At 42.2% G+C, this 18,989-nt stretch overlaps 1 protein-coding gene across 4 annotated transcripts in view; it reads right to left on the bottom strand.

Moving 5' to 3' along the window:
* Window positions 1-563: 563 nt before the first annotated feature.
* The window catches only part of zdhhc14 (zinc finger DHHC-type palmitoyltransferase 14), a 52,782-nt gene continuing 34,356 nt past the window's right edge, over window positions 564-18,989 (bottom strand). The window contains exons 4-10 of one of the 4 annotated variants that reach the window (XM_034222574.1): window positions 18,368-18,520; window positions 14,466-14,603; window positions 13,534-13,582; window positions 11,851-11,953; window positions 11,320-11,429; window positions 8,733-8,838; window positions 564-1,865 (exon numbers count right to left, since the gene is read on the bottom strand). In XM_034222574.1, coding sequence (XP_034078465.1) covers window positions 1,395-1,865; window positions 8,733-8,838; window positions 11,320-11,429; window positions 11,851-11,953; window positions 13,534-13,582; window positions 14,466-14,603; window positions 18,368-18,520 — 1,130 coding nt within the window. In that variant the 3' untranslated portion in view covers window positions 564-1,394. The other 3 variants (XM_034222575.1, XM_034222576.1, XM_034222577.1) reach the window with 3 other exon arrangements.

Genomic DNA, 18,989 nt, shown 5'->3' with positions numbered 1-18,989 from the left:
TAAATGCTTGACTTCCTGCTCCAGCTAACATTGCTAACTTTTTCTGATAACCTTCTTATGCTAGCCAAGTAGCCAAACAAATCACTTTGACTTTAACCTGTTGCATTTAAAACTAGTTGGATGAGAGGAGACAGGAAGTTAAGTTACAGGCTGGGGAAAAAGAGCTGAAAGGGAGGTACACAGTGTTATTCAAACGGACATCCCCTTCACATAACATGTTGCCATTGGGTCAACTTTTTAAAGTTGACATGAATATTGATTATTGCTGCTTAAAGTTCCATTCGTCTGAATGTAAGGGTCTGCACTTGATGACTGACATGTCTGATAGTTATGTAAAATGTTGTTTAATGTAAAAAATAACTAGACTTTTAACTGCAGTACTTGTACTTAACCACAAGGTGGTGGAAGATAATTAAGTATTGATTAACTGACTAACTATCCAAGCACCTTCACCAACCACTGCCATTTACTGAGCTCTTGATTGAGTCCTTGTTTTAATCTTAACCTTTCTTTAAGGATGGAGACATTGAAGACTTCAGTCAGAAAAAAAGGAGACAGAAAAGTCTAAAAAAAACATTGTTTTAAAATAATAAATGTTTAGCAGTATTCATCCAACAAGCTTATGTTTTAATCTCTCTCATTGACACCTTGTGACCAGAGGCATTGGTCACAAGATTCACTTTAGAGGAATTGTTATGATCACATTCACACACATTATGCCTTCTAAACCTTAATATCAATGCATTCGCAACTGATACAAAGTTGGTGTTTTATTAATGTCCACAGAAAATATAATCATTTGTAAGATTTGTAATAACCATGGTACAGTACAACAGTCTCTTTTTGAACATAGAAAAAGCAGAATGATATGCAACATGAGGACATCAACCATTGTTGCTGAGAAAAAAGGCAAAATACACTGTCCATCAGCAACAGGCAAATAGGTTAGAGTCAGTATTACAACAAAAAAAATGTCACAAAAACGTGATGCATTGACAGATATTCATCATTTTGACCAAAAATGTCATGTACTGTTCTTTTTTTGCTCAACGTGGCTCACAGACATACGCCGCTTTGAAGAAGGAACACCCCCGTCCAGTTTCCATCTTCCCTTTTAGTAGAAAAAAGAAGCATTTTTCTGTCACAGGTCACGAGAGCCACATTAGAAAACATCTCTCCATGTTTCATCGGAGAGCTTTGGCAAGACACTGGTTTCACTTCAGTTAAATTCCACAGTTTCTAGCAGCTGAATTTAAACCACAGCCTTTCTCCGTTATCAAGTCCCGCTGAGAAGAGAAAGGAAAAATAGTGAGAGAGAGCGGGTCCAGATGTGGCACAGTAGAGTTTCATGGTTCTGAGGAGTTAGGGGGTGGAGGGGGGACGACATCCCGGTGTCAGACAGAGCTGAGCTTCACCAGTCCTCTCACAGAGTCCTCGTGCAGTGAGTCCTGGCTGGCTGGGTTGTAGAAGCCGGCCTGCATAGTGTGGCTGTGACCCATGGGGCTGCCGCAGGGAAGCATGCCAGGGGGCGAGGGCACCTCCTCGGGGGTGAGGAAGTGGTGGTGGGCCATTGGCTCCTGCAGGGTGTGGCCGTGGTTGTGTGCGTGGCTGTGTCCGTGGATTGGCAACATGTCTGAGGCCTCGTGGCAGCTGAGGCTGGGGGTGGACGTCGGAGGAGTGGGCTGGCCGAGTGGGAGCGAGGTGCACGGGCCGCCCAGGTTGAGGGAGGTGCGGCCGGGTAGAGGGCCCCCGTTTTCCGTCGAGGCCGTCAGGATGACTGGATCGCTGCTCTGCGGCTGGAGGAGAGGGGTGGCGGCGGCCTGCAAAACGAATTTGGTGCTCTGAATGCACTGATCTTGGTCACACTGAAAGGAAGCAGTGAGCAGAGCAGAGTACAGGAGGGGATGTGAAGTCAGAGAGACATGCAGGAGGTGAAAGACAGAAATAGAAAAGGAATAACAGAGCAGGCGGTGTTGGAAATTAGATGGATGAGGCAAGAAGAAATGACACACCGGAGGGACAGCAGAGGAGGGGGGAGGTGATTGGATAAGAGAGAGAGAGAGAGAAAATAAAAGTTGTAAGTAGTCTGGTTAGAATACGGAGCAATACTAAGAACCTGCAATAACTCGTGCATCTGTGCCGGTTAAAAAACAGAGGGTAAAAAACACTGGACAATGAAGTCACAGCCTCATGACCTATCGCTCTCCACTGCCTTGCTTTAGTGGAAATTGCACGTCTAAAACTGGAGCAGAGTAACTGGGTTAGGATGCGGCCAATCATCAATACCACACATTAGCCGAGGGGAGAATCGCTTCAACCCTGTAAGTCATTTATCCCTGCATGCCATACAAGCCAGACAATTAATCATTTCTTTAACGCCTCCTTTCCTCACACGCCATTCCCAAAGTCTGACTAACAAGACATGTCAAGCACAAACATCGGCCCTGGACATCTCACCTTTCTGTCTCAATCTCAGCGGCCTAAAAGAGCAGATTGCAGTTGTGATTTAAACAGAAGTTGAGCTACCTTTGACAGTAGGAGATGTTATTTTAAGTGTTATCAATCCTAGTATCAGCTGCTCTTGACTTGTCGCTTTTACAAGCTTGGCCTCCATCCCGGTTGATGATCAGGCTCATTTGAGCGAGGGTTATTGGACTGAGATGACACGGAAACCTCGCTCAAAGCCACGTTAGCACAGAGCTACATCATCAGTGTGGAAACAGCGCGTGGTCCCTTTCTTTCTACTTTCAGGCCCACTCGTGTTTGATAAACAGTCAAAGCTGGTCTGACTCAGCACTGTGCATCCCCCGCGGCAGAGACACACAGACACACACACCTCAAGGAACAATATGTACGTAGACTGCGGATGGACTAACCTTGGATAGCAGATAGCAAGTGAAGTAGCTCAGGACATGTTTTGGTATGCTTTCACACATGGTGGTGATGACACAACAAGGATAAGAGAGCTCTTTTGATCCTATACGTTAGAACTAGATTAGATGACAGAACTGTGCACAGGTTGAGATGACATGTCAAAAATATAATATGGAAGAATCACCTTTTTCCAACTTAATGTACAGGCTCTGATATCTTTATGTGTGGGAGGGGTGCCTTTGCATCTTTTTACAATTTTCTCACACAACATAATTAATAAAAATGATGATATGTTGTAGTACTTTTTTTCCAGTCAGTTTGTCCAATGTTGCAAACTTAATGAGGCGTTTGTGAAAGGATCAATTACAGTTTTATTTTATTTATGATCCCAACCTTGAAACAAATAAAGGATAACTGTCCCCAAACGGACACCATTTATGTTCCATGTTTGAACACCTCTCGAGATGGGAGATTGCGGCCGTCTGTGTTTTGCCTAACAACACATTGTGTTCTGTGACTGATGACATATTGTCCATGTGGCTGGCACTTAATTGGTGCATTTGTATTATTTCGTCTTTGGTAAACTGACAAATACCTAACGTATCAAACTCCTATGGGAACAAATAAACCAAGTTTGGTACCCGCATTCATTCAGCTGACAGCAGAGGTGAAACTGAAATTGAGGCTGTGGGTTGTCAGTCCCCAGGCAGTCACAGAGAAAGAAGAAAAGGAAGGAAGACGAGGCTAAATATAGAAATATTTACAAGGCCAAAGCAGTTTGTGTAGTATGAGTTGTGTGAGGGTGAACGCGTTACAAAAGTAACGGAGTTACAGTAATGTATTACTTTTTGCAGTAATGTAAACGCATTACTGATGACATTTGGGTAATATAATACCCGTTACAATACTCACTAACGCACGTTACAACACATTTTTAACCCGAAATTAAGTGGTGTTTTAAAAAATAAAAATGTTATTCACCAACATCGTGGGACATTACGACACCAGAGAAAATGTTTGCGGGTAGATTAGTAAGCCTGGTGTTTACGTAAGGGATCATGTGCAGCGAGGCGGTCGGCAGGTGTTATGCTATACCACATTGCCCTTCACTGGATGTATAATGAGCTGCACTAAACTACATTTTAGCATTTAAAATACCTAGCCATTCTTTTGCTGAAAGTAACTCAAAAGTAATATAAAAGTAGTGTAACTCATTACATTTCAGAGACAGTAATATTGTAATCTAACTTATTACTTTAAAAAGACAGTAATAAGTCATATGTACTGTATTACATTTTGGAAGTAACTTGCCCAACACAGTGCAGCACACATTTTCTCACAAGCTTTCAGTCAGATCTACCAATGCAGATTTAGGCAGGTTTATTTAAAATAGAAAACATTTCTGACATAATTGAAATATTACACTTGCAAAATAAACTCCTCTTTCCTAAAGCAATATTCTTGTAACTCCTAATTACCTCCTGTGACCCAAGATGCAACAGAAATGACCATTTCCTTTTAAATCAGTCGAATAATCCTTGTGTCTAAAGAATATTGTTCTATAAAAAATACATCATTTATGTTTGGTAAGGCTGGGAATCCGTATTGATATTTTCTTATAAAAAAGGGACCTACCAAAATCACCCAGAAGCATTGAAACACTCGCCCAATCACTGCATGCATTCTTCAACTTAACGCAACGTGTGATTGGCCTAATACCACCGCAGCTACAGCCCATTGAGTCTTTGGTATGTTAAAGTTAAGCGTGCTATACGCACTTCATGAACATTCACACACTTTTATTGCAGTTTGAATGATTTCACTAAATCAGCAGGCTCTCTAAAATCTACGTGATGTCACAATATAATGCCCTGAAATGAGCAGCTGGTTTTTCAAGAGCGATATTTCATAGCAATAAAGTGAGTAGCATCAATAGTCAGTCCTTATGTGTTACAAGTAGCATTTTAAAGGCTTAACAAATGGATATTACGTAAACAGCTGTATCAGGGAGCGGATAAATGGCCAGCAGCCGGCACAATAGGACAACTCTGGCTGCTCATCCGCTAGAAAAAGCAGAAGGCAGTTATTTCTGAATGTGCTAACGTAAGGGAACGTCCCTATGGTTTCCAGCCCATTACAGGTAGTCCGCACGTGGCTCAGGACCTGGAGACGGATGACAGTTGAGTATGGATGAGAACAACGAGATGACTGTGGGCACCCGTGAGAGAAGTGTTAGTAGCTGTGTGTGTATAAGCTTAAATCTAGCACGTAATGTGTGCGGCAAACCGCTGAGCTGAACAAAGGTAGACTTGTTGCTCCTCTTCAGGCACCAGAGGGAAACTGGTCAGTGAGGTCACAGCAATGTCCTCTTCACGACAATGGCTATTCTCTCTGACACCGCACGCGACAGTTTCACTGGACATGTCTGTTTACTCACTGTGGTGAGATTGTGAGTTTGTACAAAATGGTCTGATGCATTAAACACGATGTCCCTCAGATTCCTGCTCATTTTTGCAACCCAGAGCAATTGCATCACTTTCAATCAGGTTGGATGAGAATGACTATCTGTGTTTGCTTTCCCGGTCTGGATAGAGAGAGACAAAGGTGCTGCGTTTCTGATTCTGCGGCTTGTTGAGGTTTAAGTGAGGCTGTTTTTTGTAATGTAAAACATCATTTGGCCTTTAGCCTCTTTGCCTAGGCCACGTTATCAAGGCCAGGGTTGCGTTCCGATAATCCAAAAATCAGCTCCTAAATTCTAACCCTATCTCCTATTCCTTGACCTCTGAGTGAAACGTCACGGGGTTAAGGGATAGTGGATAGGAGAATTCAAAAGGACTTAGGAGAAGAGACTGCGGTGCTTAGAGAATCCGAATGCACTTTCACTATCCGACGTGTTTATGATGCGCCAGCGGACGTCATGAATGTGTGTCTGCTGCTGTGGGGTAACCATGGAAACTACAGTTTTCTATACAGCGGACTACAACATTAATGTTTAATAAGAACCACGGACTCATCTAGAGACTCTGCACCGTGCTCTGATGCTGTTGCTTTATGCTTTATGAACGTGGACAACAGAGAAACATATTCTTCATGACCAAAGTTGGAATTGAAATAAAAAAGGAAAGTGAAACGTATGCTCGTCACCCTCTCCCTCCGGTCCACATTAATACAAATGATCCCAATACGTATGACTGTATGAACTATTAAAAGATCTTAAAATCAATACAAATGTATTTATTATAAACGTTAGTCCTTAACACCTATCACTGTGTATATCACCATTCAAACATCTTTTAAAAGTTGAACAAACCCCACACAGCTCAGTGAAATGTTGACTTTATTTGATCATTTCAGTAAAAACTAACGTTCATATTTCTCTTTTTGATTATAATACTGATGAACGTTCAAAACAAAGCACTTTGGCAACTTACCACATACGTTTTAAAATGCGTAATAAGCACCGTAACTTTCATGATATCATTTCCCGGTCATAATCATTTGTGTCCGTGAACGGCCGACTGTTGTGTGACGTCAAATGCTGCGGCTGCAATGCATTGTGGGGCAGCATTTTCTCCTCTCCTTTCGGTTAGGGAGGTCCAGTGGTTCCTAAGCTAAAGAAGGTTATAAACAGGGGTGCACATAACTTTTTTGCCCTGGTTCTCAAAGGAGCACCTGGAGATGTTGCTTGGTGCTCATCCTTAAAATGAAATAAACCGTAACTTTTGAGGGGGTCTTGACTTTATTTGCCAGACACACGGCACTGAACACACATGCAGAGGTGAACACAGAACACACGTGCAGAGGTGAACACAGAACACACACACAGAGGTGAACACAGAACACACGTGCAGAGGTGAACACAAGACAACATTAGCACGACCAGTAATCCTACAAGCTGGCATCACTACCCTCCTGACTGTTCTCCTCACTGTCTTCCTCTCTGTCAGACATGGTAGCTGATGATGTAGGCCTACTTCTTCCTCTCTGGTTGAGTCTGTGATTAGCTGCTTGCATCCACAAGTCAACAGCTGGGTTTGGGTCGAAAGTCTCTGTTGTCATCTTAGACAAGTGGATGTAATCAAATAAGTATGTGAACATAACCAATAACCTACCATAGCCAATAACAAATGAATGTAACTTATTTTATTTGTGTTGTTCATTCATATCTTATTTTACCTTAACATTTATTTATTTATGCTTTTTTTTTATCTCTCCAGTTTTAAAGGATATTTTTGGTTACTGTCCTATAGTATACATTGGAATGATTTGAAACCTGTTTATCCCAATAATTATAAAGGAGTGCCTTGGAAATATGTGTTTACAAAATTGCGACCAAACCGTTTGAACTTAGACTTTACCTCACTGAGCTGTAGTATCAGCCTCTCAGTCTGACTGGAGGGGACTCTCCCTCCACATTATTGTAGAAACATCTTCTTCTTATATCCGTTAGAGCAGCTAGCACCAGATTCTAATAACAACAGCGCTGGTACCGGTGCACCCTCCCTCGCTCACTCGCATTTTGGCTGTGAGCTGCGGGCGCCAGATAAGCCAACATCCCCCATTTTCATCACTTACAGCGCCCATCGTACAGGGCAAATGAAACGTGGAACCGGGGTGAAAAGGGTGTTACATTTACTTAATTATGAATATTGTTACATCAAGGCCGAAAATTAGGATGAGCCCCAACGGTCAAAATGTTTTTTTCCCTCCCAGAACTGCCAGCGCAGCGCCTCCACAGATCTGGCGCCCTAGGCGAACATCTAGCCAGTGCTACGGGCCGGCCCTGAGTTCATATCATGGTTCATACATGTATGCAACTCGCAAATATCTTTCTCTCTCTCTCTCTCTTCTCTCTCTCATCTCTCCTCTCTCCTCTATTTTCTCTTTTCTCTTCTCCCTTCTCTCTCTCCCTCTCTCAATGTTGGTACGCAAATGCGCTTTGTTTCAAATGACCCGGTGCTCTTTTTTTGGCGGAGGTGTGCATGCGCACCAGTTATGTGCAGCCCTGGTTATAAAGGAAGTTTGAAACCTCCTTTCCTTTCATTTGGAGAATTGGAACGGCACTTATCATGGCTGCCAGTGACGTACTTCTGGGTCATTTCACTCGGTTAGGAAGGTTCCTAAGCTAAATGGACTATTGGAACGCAACCCCGCAGTCTCTTCTCCTAAGTCCTTTTGAATTCTCCTATCCACTATCCCTTAACCCCGTGACATTTCACTCAGAGATCAAGGAATAGGAGATAGGGTTAGAACTTAGGAGTTGATTTTTGGATTATCGGAACGCAACCCAGGCCTTAAACCAATAGCCAATGTTTACCAGGACGATCAGATACTTAATAAAACGAGCCGTTGTGTCCGTACTGTACTTTGAATTCCTCAAACTGACTCCTGGGCTTAGTTCACGGGCCTCAATTTGTTAGAGTTGCTTTTCTGCTGTTGGAAAATTAACAAAGACAACAGCTGGAGATCCACCAAGCAACTAAGGACTACTAAAAATGTTTCTTAGCTATTCAACTCCTCGGCACATCTGTTGCTCCTCTGTTGTATTTTCGACAAATAAAAGTAAAGGTAGCCGTCTTCTTCGATTCGGTGACCCATGTGTTTTTTCGCCAAATCAACCAGGACTGAAATCTTCAGGTTATTACTAAACTAAGATGTTAATAAGTCCGAAATCAAAGTTTCCAATCACTTTAATAAACAACTTTTCTATTCCTTAAACTTCATCCAGCAAGTGACCCGCCCACCTCTGCTCTCTAAACACAACTATGAACCTCCGACTCGTAATAACTCAGTCTTTTTACTTTTATACCGTACCTTATAGTAATATCTTAGAGATCAGAGTCAGGTCAGTGTCTTACCATGTGGCTCTGCTGAGACTGGGTGGCGCCATACATGGGGATGCCATTGGGTGGTGGTGCCAGCTGCGGCTTGCCTGATTGGATAAAGCCCCGTCTGTCAATGAGGCTAGTGAGAGAGAAACAAAGAGGGGAGAAAGGTGTGGTTAAACACAGTAGAGCACTGTCACCACTGTAACAGACTAAACAGTATGACAATGACTGACTGCAGGCTCAGGTCGACTCAGTGTTAGGTGGGAAGGTTAGGAGGAGTGCTTGTGTGTCAGTGGTACCACATGGAAAATAGCATGCAAGTGGATGTGTGTTGTACTATTGTGTGCAAGCCTCTGCAAACTCTAATAGTCCACTTACATAGACACACATAAGATGAGCACTATAGGTAATAAATCACAGAGGTCCTGCAGTGGAGCGAATAGTGTTTGTCCCGTCATTAAAGCTGCAGAACTCTGACACAGCTGGTTAGAGAAATACCTGCTGGACCCTTGCTTTGCAGATGTGTGTGTTCATGGGCCAAATGTATGTGATAATACTGGCAATTTATCAGCCGGATAAAGGTTGATGTGACACAGTGCAGTCTCTTCCTCAGCCATACACACACAGAGCCCGCTGAGGTGTTAACCAGTGCACACACACAGGGTAATCATTTAACAGGAAGTGTGTTGACAGTGAGTTCCAGTGGGACTGAGCTGGGTTCTGGTGAAAATGCTCTGCTGGAATCACAGAGACAAACTCAGGGAACCTACAGCAGCGGTTTGTGTTGCTGGTAATGAATACTGGAACATCTGCAAATGCGGCTTAGAGGAATTGAGACTCAAAACATGTGGGCTGGGTGCATTAGAAAACATGAGTCAAGGTCTCAGCAGGGAATCAAACGCAAGAGGCTTTTGTCTCTGTGCACGTTTGTGTGCACGAGAGGTGGAATTGCCTGCATACTCCGAGGCTTAGGTGAAACATTCCTTTCTTAGTGGTGGACCCAGCTGTGCAGTGGCGCCACACACACACACACACACACACACACACACACACACACACACACACACACACACACACACACACACACACACACACACACACACACACACACACACACACACACACACACACACACACACACACACACACACACACACACACACACACACACACACACACACACACACACACACACACACACACACAACTCTCCTTTGCCACCCACTGAAATCATTATTGGTGACTTATGGCCAGAGAACCGCACAGCCGGAATGTTGCCAAAAGGCTCCATCACTGCTCTTCTTATACTTCAGATATATATATATATATATATATATATATATATATATGCGTTTGTTCAAGCAGATACTGTATGCACGCTAAACTATATGTGACCTGCTCTATCGAAATCAGTCGCATTGACCCGAAGACACATTTTGAGTTGTATACACTGTTGGAAAGAGGAGATTCCTAGCTTTCTAATGATATCAGGATTGTTTTTGTACTCCAAATATTAAGCAAAAATATGTCACATTATATAATGACTGTCACCGAGTCATCATTTTGAGAAAGGCCTTCAAAGTTTCCTCTTCTCTGGAATCCATCGATCTGATTGATTATAAGCGGAGCAAATGATCAAAATACTACGGAGGGAAGATATTTTCGCTTCAAAAATGTATTTATCGTGTGATTTTGGAAATAAAAATGTCATATTCTGAAAGCCAAGACTTTGTTTATTTAAAATCAAACAAAACACCCGAACGCAAATTTAGGCAAATCCACGTTTATTTTGAAATGAGCCGTTGCGACTTCCGACTGATTTCGATAGAGCGGGTCACATATATTATGTGTTTCTCTAATTTCCCATTTGTACGTGTGCAAAGCAAAGATAAAGGCCACAAGTTCCAAAGGCCTGGAGATGTTTGTAACGTCTTGACAGGGTCACTGCGAGTGTTCTGCAAAGTGGGTACAGTGGACAGTAAAGATAAGAGCAGATAGGAGGCATCGCTGTCCAGCAGGTAAGCAGGAAGATGTGTCTAACTAGGATGATATAAAAGAAAGAGCAGTTTCTCTTGCAAGAATAAAAAAAACACAGTTTCACACATGAGTAATGAGAAATGCTGTAGTGAAAGAAGCTGGGAGGGAATGTGCGAATGTTTACTGACATTTCCAGTCACATGGACATGACAATGTAGCTGTGACAGTTGGCCTGTCTTTTTGACAAATCACATGAACAGCAGCAGTGTGAAATTGAATATATCAAGCCAACTTTGATCTTGGATTTGTTTGAAATGGGCTTGAAATCCTTTCCACTGTTGCTGTATCTTAGTGGCTATGAATAGAGAAAAAGGCTGCAGGCAGGCTCGTTTCAAAGCAGCTCGGCACATCAAAAAGGAGCCTTGACTAACAGATCTAATTTTGCCTTTGGACAAAACGCAAAATGAAAATGGGTGGCGGCGATGAGGGGTATAACAGGTGCTGTGACCTATCACACATGAAGGTAAAAAGGAATTAATGGGTTTTCTTAGAGCTGTGAATGAAAGGGCATATACGTCATCATATTGGCATCTGGGAAGGCATAGATCAACTCTTAAAAACTCATTCACACGTCTCATACCTCGGTGGCAAGGGTCCACACAGCGCTGCACAGCAGTTGGTGAATATGTTGCCATGGCTGTAGGGGTTATAGTTATCCTTCCCTCTTTTAGAAGACCATGAACCTTTTATCTGGAAGACACACAACATAGATAAATATCTCATGAGTCACTGGAAGGAATCAAATCAAGACCCTGTGTTCATAGAGATTCTGTTTGTGTATTGTGTCTAGTCTTTAAACTGTTTATGCCCATAATGGACAACTCTGTCTCTCAGTATCCTTTAGTATCTGTTTAGCAATGTTCCCCTTTGCATTCTGCTTATATAAACACAATATTTGTTAGGAAAAAGCTATGAAATGCAGCTTTAAGAATACTTTAAGAACAACAATGCTAATTCTAGGAAAAGTAATTTATACTGGACTGTAAATGGAATACATATTTCAAATGAATACCTTTAACCCAAAACCAGAAAGAAACCCGCAACAACAACAACAACATAGCAATGCTTCATGCTTCACTTGAATTGTAGGGGATGTATTTCTCTTACTCACATCTTCATTTGTGGTCTGGTTGGAGCTGATCAGGTAGGTATGGAAGCCTGAAAGGCCCACTATGGACCAGACAGAGAAGAAGCACACCACCACCTCCAGCACAGTGAAACAATTCAGTCAAGGAACGATCGTGCCACTAAATGTCAGAATGGATTAAATAAAGACTGTGGCAGACAATGTGAAAGCCCATAAACACATTCACACACATTAGACCCATATGGAGCCAACATGGACAGCTAGCATATTGACCTACAGCCTCGGGGCTGTCCCCCTCCCGCCAACAGTTCCTAGTTACCAGTTCATTTGACTGGGACTGCAGAACACTGCTCATTTTCTCTGCTCCGAATAAAGCGCACAAACTAGATGAATGCTTCTGCCTTTATGAGGAAAAAGGAAATGGCTCTTTACTACATCGTAGGATACACTCTCTCTATAAATACCCAATCACTAAAATAAATCCTAATAATTCCCTGTGGTCATATTATAAGGTCAGTATAATATAACATACTCAAAGACCAACTGTAAGTATGTAAAATGGTGCTGTAGAAATCTACTAAATCTCCTTTCTCTCCACTTTTTCTCGCTCTTAATCCTCCCCTTCTTTTTCTCTCTTCACAATCTCTTCCTCCTTAGCAAGGACAAAACATGTCATCATTCACCGAGTACAAAGGACGGTGACGATACCATCGACTGCAAGTCCGCTTTATTAAAGTCCTGTACGCAGGCTGTTATCAGCTTGGCCTCGCGCACATTTCTCTGCCAGAGGAACAGCTATCTCACTCAGCCAAAGAGAGAAGGGCAGAGAGAGAGAAAGTGGCATAGCTCTGTGCTCTCCACTTGATTTGTGGCTTAGAAGTAGTGTTGAGTATCATTTATTTTAAAATCATTTCTGATTATCAAACTTGCTTTTTAGTTCCTGTATTTAATCCTGATTCAGAATCAAAAAAGTGCAGAAAGCCCTTTGCATTCAGTCATTAACAGTCAAATAGTGTTGGTTAAAAGGAAAAGTGAATTTCCCTTTTAGCTCCGGATTGTGTGTTGGGAAGGGGTTAATACATTTGGAGTCTGGCATTAGGTGACTGCTTTCAACCTTCAGCTGTAAATCCAGGCATTACAAATCGTAGGTCAAATGATGTGAAGCCAAACTTGACTGCAATGTCAAAATAAAGCATTTGAATTGCTTGGATTTACCACAGTCCACATGACGCCGTGCTGAGACAATAAGCTGATTTGCAGGGTATTTGTAACAGCTGTAGCTTAAAACGTTTCGCACACACTTGGCACCTATCACTCGGACAGACCCGCCCTCATATCAAATCACTCTCACGACATCTCAGTGGAGGGAGAGGGGGCACGTTAGAGTCAGATGAAATCAAAGACCCACCGCGTCAATAGACAGACAGAGTGAGGATCTGCCTCGCGAGCTGTGTTACCCTGATGGAACATGACTAATCAAGTACTATAACTGCAAAAGATGGCAGGAGCGGTTCATGGGAATGCTTTGAAAAGGCACGTTATGCAAATTAATTCTGACCTACTGAATGACCTGTAAAGGCCCTCACTGGGCACTTAAGTCTAGCCACTGTGGAAAGAGAGGATATCATGGACAGACAGCAGCTAAAATCAGACAATCACACTTCACACATTCCAGCGTAAATGCCAAAAGGCCAAGTGAAAGGATATCTAGCAGGACTATCTTTGAGTGCTTTGAGAAACCCGCTTCGATGGGAGCCTGTGAAGAGAGAGAGAGACAGAGTTTACATTAGACCACTACAATGTATTTAGCCATTACACACACACACCTGCTAACACTACAGACTGTTGCAGGAATAAGTCAAAAATGCAGTCAATTAGTCAGTATGTTGTTTTATCTAAACTACAATGATAAATAACCCCTTTATTAATTTAGAAGAAAAAGACAGTCACTAGCTAGTGGCCAATGAGACTACAGAGGCTGTTGGGGACATCAAACATCACGACACCAAACACAGTAAACCTCATCTACTTAGTTGTGGTCACGTGATATAATGCGACCCACGGTGTAGTTCGTTTAGAGCGGCCCGGCAACTTTTTACTTCTGGTGTGAAGATGAAGGAGGAGGCAGGGGACAGAGCAACAATTAAGTGAAGGCCTATTATAGCATGTGGCTGTAGGATTTACCTTCACTTCAACACAACTGAACTGTCTGTAATCTTACAACAAGAACTGATTATGATATGTGCTACTTGGTCTGAGCCCCAATGGGAAAAACATATAAAAATAAACAATTGAAATTGCTGCAATGTAGTTTTAGCCAAATCTGACAGCACTAACTGAGTGAACACAGCATGGTTACAATCAAAGACGCACTAAAAGAAGATTAATCAGCAGTCCAACATTGATCCAATGACTATCATTTATGATACACAAGCGCACACACACACCAACACGATGGGGAGCCCAACAGTCCACCGCCTGCTCCCAGCTGGAAAGATGGTAACAAGCCAGAAAGCTGCAGCTTTTCACAACGCCCACTTACAACCTGCTGGCTTGTAACACACCGAGAGCAGAGCCAGGAGGAGTGTGTGTGTCTGTACCAGCACATATCCTGTACCCGTTACGCTCAGATAACTTACGCAAAATGATGTGTGTGATGACGAAGGAGAAGATGAAGATGGTGAGGAAGGAGAGCGAGAGGATGAACATGTAGAAGAAACGGTAGTTCCTCCTTCCCACGCAGTTCCCCACCCAGGGACAGTGGTGGTCAAAACGCTCTGCATGGACGGAGAGAGACACACGGACGGAGGGTAAGAAACCTTTATTTTGGATTCAAGAACACACACATGTAGTCTTTCCCTTTTTACAAAGAACTGCCAGCAGTGACATTTCTCCAGTCTGAAGACTTTGTCATGTACATGCACTCGAGTCAGAACCCTGCCAGAAACCGGTTTTATGTACAAATCTGGGTTATCCAGAAAACCTTAATACCCAATTAATAAAACCAGGTTTCTCATTAAAAAAAACAACAACATAGAAACAGGTTTACTTCAGTGCATGTAAACCATAGATGTAAACACAAACGATGAGTACGGAGCTGTGGGAAATCAGGATGTGTCCCTCTGGGTCTTGGCACAAAAATGTACACATTCTTCACATAGTTGATATAAATAGCCAGTTTGCACAAACTAATAAAAGTTACAGGGCAAACATGACTGTGTCTGGCTGAAAACTCTGCAAGGTTACGTAGGTAAAGGAGCACTTGTCTTCGGTAAGACCTACATTTAGAAATAGCAAAAATGAAGTAAAAAAGGTAAAATAAAAGTGTTGTTCAGACTGCCTTCAATAAAGATCAGGCAGACAGGGAGGGATACGTTGACCCTGATGCGCTGCCAGCCCCCTTGGTACAGACTGTGCAGCTGAACAGGCTGGTATTGTTTCGAACAGAGGAGCCTCTTCTTCTGAATGTATCCGAGTTGTTTAGGTAAATAAATGAATGTCTGGAATTTAGAAATACTTGCTGCAAAGTACCTGAAATATGTATTTGAATACAGCCTGAAGTGCATTAAGTAAATGTAATCTGAAATGCTTTCAGGTGATAATGAATGGTATTTCAATCAAAGAAACAGAGCTCCAGCACACTTATCTTTTCACTGATTGTAAAAGCGTAGAGGGCTTATTGTGAGCGCTGTTATTCAATCAGTCCACAATCCTATCTCTGACAGTGACGACTAGCTGTGCAAGGCGGTAGCTACTTAACTAATTAATTAAGACTCATTATTTGTTTAGTGAAGTGAAATGACCTGCTTTTATCTTCATGAATCAAAGCCTGGTAGAGGTGTGACTGTGAGACGCAGCCTTCAGCCCAACAGGATGAAAGGGGACAAAACTAACTCTGGTCAAATGGGATTATCACGGCCTGCAGCTATGGCGATGAATATTAAGTGACCAACCCTCCTAGGAGATGTTCTTCTGTATGTGTTTATAATAATTCATGCATTTAGTGCTCAAAGCCCTTTATATTACACATTTCATATATCAGATATGCAATACATCAATACTGTGGACAATACCCACAGAAGCAATTGAGGGGGGTCAGGGCGGGATGGAGCTGGTGATGAGCGCACTAGCCCACTACCCTGCTTATCTCCATGTGTCAATGATAGGATTTCTAAAGAATACGTCCATGATTTTCAAGAAATATAAGACTAAAACAACTCTAAAAAATGACAGACGCAGGTTTGTTGTAAGTTTCATTTTCAATCATGCTAAGAAAGACAACCAATGGATAACAGGTGTGTCAGCTGAAGGCTTATTAGCATCATCCCGTCGGTGATGGCTTCAAAGCAAAACCAAAAGCTTGCACAAGCAACTCTAAAGGTTTCATAATGATCTAATATATTCTTAATTATGGGCCAATTTTCTTTTGTTGTATTTTATTGTTTGCTTACATAGCACTATATTTCCCCAAGAGTGCCATCTTTATCTAATGTCTTTAATTAGGCAAATCAGGGGCAAAAGCAGCAGCAGACGGACCTTAAATCCCTCTAAAAATCAATCACTAAAATCCCAACCCTCTGCCCACACAACCACTAATATTTATCAACAACTGGAATTCAAAACCCTAACAGTGAGACCATGTAAGACATTAATACAGTATATACTGTGAGGAGAAACTAAGAGGAGGGCAAAGCTTAGAAGTGTGTGTCATAATTCTGCACTCTTATAAGCTTCTTCTAGCACTCCCACGGGGATAACCCTTTTAAAAAGGAAGAGCCTCCACCATATTCTTATGCTGCACTTCCACAAGGGAGGCCCTATCCATCCTGCCTGCTAACTTATGTAAGAGCTTGATAGGCCCCTGGCATGTGGCCCCTGGGGTAGACACAGAAGTAAAGGGACAAGGGACGCACTCGTACCACTTTTGCACTGCCAATGTGAGCCACATGTCCAGGTAAAGAGCAAGTTCTTTTGTTGCTACTGATTATAAAAACATGAATAGGATTTCCCTTGCTTTACAGTCTTTGGAAAGGGCCAGAAAACTTTGAGAGCTGAGTGGATAAAAGTCTTTATAAAAGAGACAATAGTCCAACTATGTGTGTCTATTTCTCCTTCTTCATTTCCCTCCCATCTGTGGTTCTCAACTTCCATAACCCAAAAAAACTATTTAAACCTCATCTCCAAGGATTTTGGATTCATTTTATCCCACCGTTCAGTATCCATGATCGGTCTGAAAAAGTCTAAAAAGACAGTTGCTGTAATTATACCGGCTTATACGTGTCACTCGTTTATTTTACTCTGTTTTAATGCAGGATGTCTTGAGTTTGAGTACGATTTAAATTAAACAGTGAGCTCTACCAGTTTCATCTTGGAATCTAACAACCCACCGCAAATGTGCACAACAACTCTTTGTTTGAAAATGACTGCCCTCCCATCTTTTTGTTCAGCTGCCAGTCTGTCTTCCTTCCTGCCAGCGTGCCTCTGCCGCCTCAGATTACCACCTCTGCATCTTGTTTCCTGTGTTTACTACTTCCTCATCATCTTATTCTCCCTGGCTTTCTGTCAGCCCCACTTCTGACAGGGGAACAGACATTCAGAGAAGGAGAACAAAACCCCTGATGAGAAAGATACAGACCTGTGTGTTTTCATACATTGCCTAGCTATGCTCTTCACGTTGTCTCCAGAGATGGGGCATGTGGTTGTGAAGAGCCGCAAACTCAGCTATTATGTAGCCGTTTTCTTTCTGTTGTTGTCTTTGTAACTATTCCCTCCCTCTCCTCAGTGTGGATGTGGATGCCTCCAAGCATGTGTACTGTATATTCCCGGTGGATTTGCATCATAAACTAACCATTTGTCTTGCCTTGTGTTCTCATCTCAGTTTTTGTTAAATCGGGTTAACCACGATATTTCCGACTTGTCTGAATTGTGTGGATTTTAAATGTATGTTTATGTGCAGGTTTGGGGGGGGGGGGGGTGAAGCAGCAGTGTATCTGTTCATCAGATCTATACGGACCCATGTTTAATACACATCAATAGGAGGTGTTTTCATTAACTGGATATAACTATGGCTTGGTGATTGTCTGCTTCTTGGCTGGTGTATGCCTGGGTTGGAATCAATGATTTAGGCAAACACCAGTCTTTCTTTACTTTTCCCCCTTTCTCTAACTAACAGTGCTGCTATTGGCCGTGGAAGAAGAAGTAGGCTACTCAAAACTTGTTTTTCTAAGTAGAGCTATCGACTTCTAATAATAAAATGTGTAATACTATATGCAAAGACCTGCAATTACATCTTCATTTAAGGGGAAGAGTGAAAGAATGACATTAGCAATAATAAGACACCATGTTCTTTAGTTACAAAGTACGTTCCTCTGAAGAAGCAGATCCCTGTAGTAAAGCCTAGTTTAGTATATTGTAATAATAGTCTGCACTTGTTCTAGTAAGTTCTCTAAACAAATGCCGTACAAATGCAGTGACGGAAAGGGTGCCAAGCATCTCAGCCAAGCATGCAAGCTCGCAGCCAGTGAATATCACTTTCACTCACCCACACAGTTGTCACAGAGGCTGCAGTGGGAGGCACGTGGTGGTCTGAAGATTTTGCAGGTGAAGCAATACTTCAGCTTGACTGTCTGGCCGTTGATTACCACCTCCTTCGTCCTGGGAGGAGGCCTGTAGCCCGTACTGCCATTAGCCACATCTTGGGAAGAGCAAAGAGGGAGAAAAACAAGAGAATCTTAGGAATAAAACAAATTACTGTACAGTGTCTCACTCTAGCCACATACTTCAGTATAGTACTCTGCATGTGACATTGATGATGCCGGTGTGTTATGAATATGCCAAGGCCATGTTGACTGTTGGCGTTAAAGACTTAATGCAATAAATATAGTAGGATAGGTGTCAGTATGAAATCCAACATGGACATCACACGAAGAAAATAACCAATCTTAGAAAATAAAGTAAAAATGACTGTAATTTAGGGTTACGTTTGAAAAACCTACTGGAAATAATTAAATGCTGAATGACTGAAAATGGATTTAAACCATAAACAATGTTATAGTTCATTCACTGCTCAGCTACACCTTCATTTCATACTGCATGGATAATGCAGCCCAAACAGTGAAGAGCAGCACACTAAAAGGCCACGAGCTACTAATGGCTAGCAATTT

Source organism: Gymnodraco acuticeps, unplaced genomic scaffold (assembly GCF_902827175.1).
Source record: "Gymnodraco acuticeps unplaced genomic scaffold, fGymAcu1.1, whole genome shotgun sequence".
Classification (NCBI taxonomy): Eukaryota; Metazoa; Chordata; class Actinopteri; order Perciformes; family Bathydraconidae; genus Gymnodraco; species Gymnodraco acuticeps.
The sequence above is the reverse complement of the archived record's forward strand: the minus strand, read 5'-3'. Positions and strand labels throughout refer to the sequence as shown.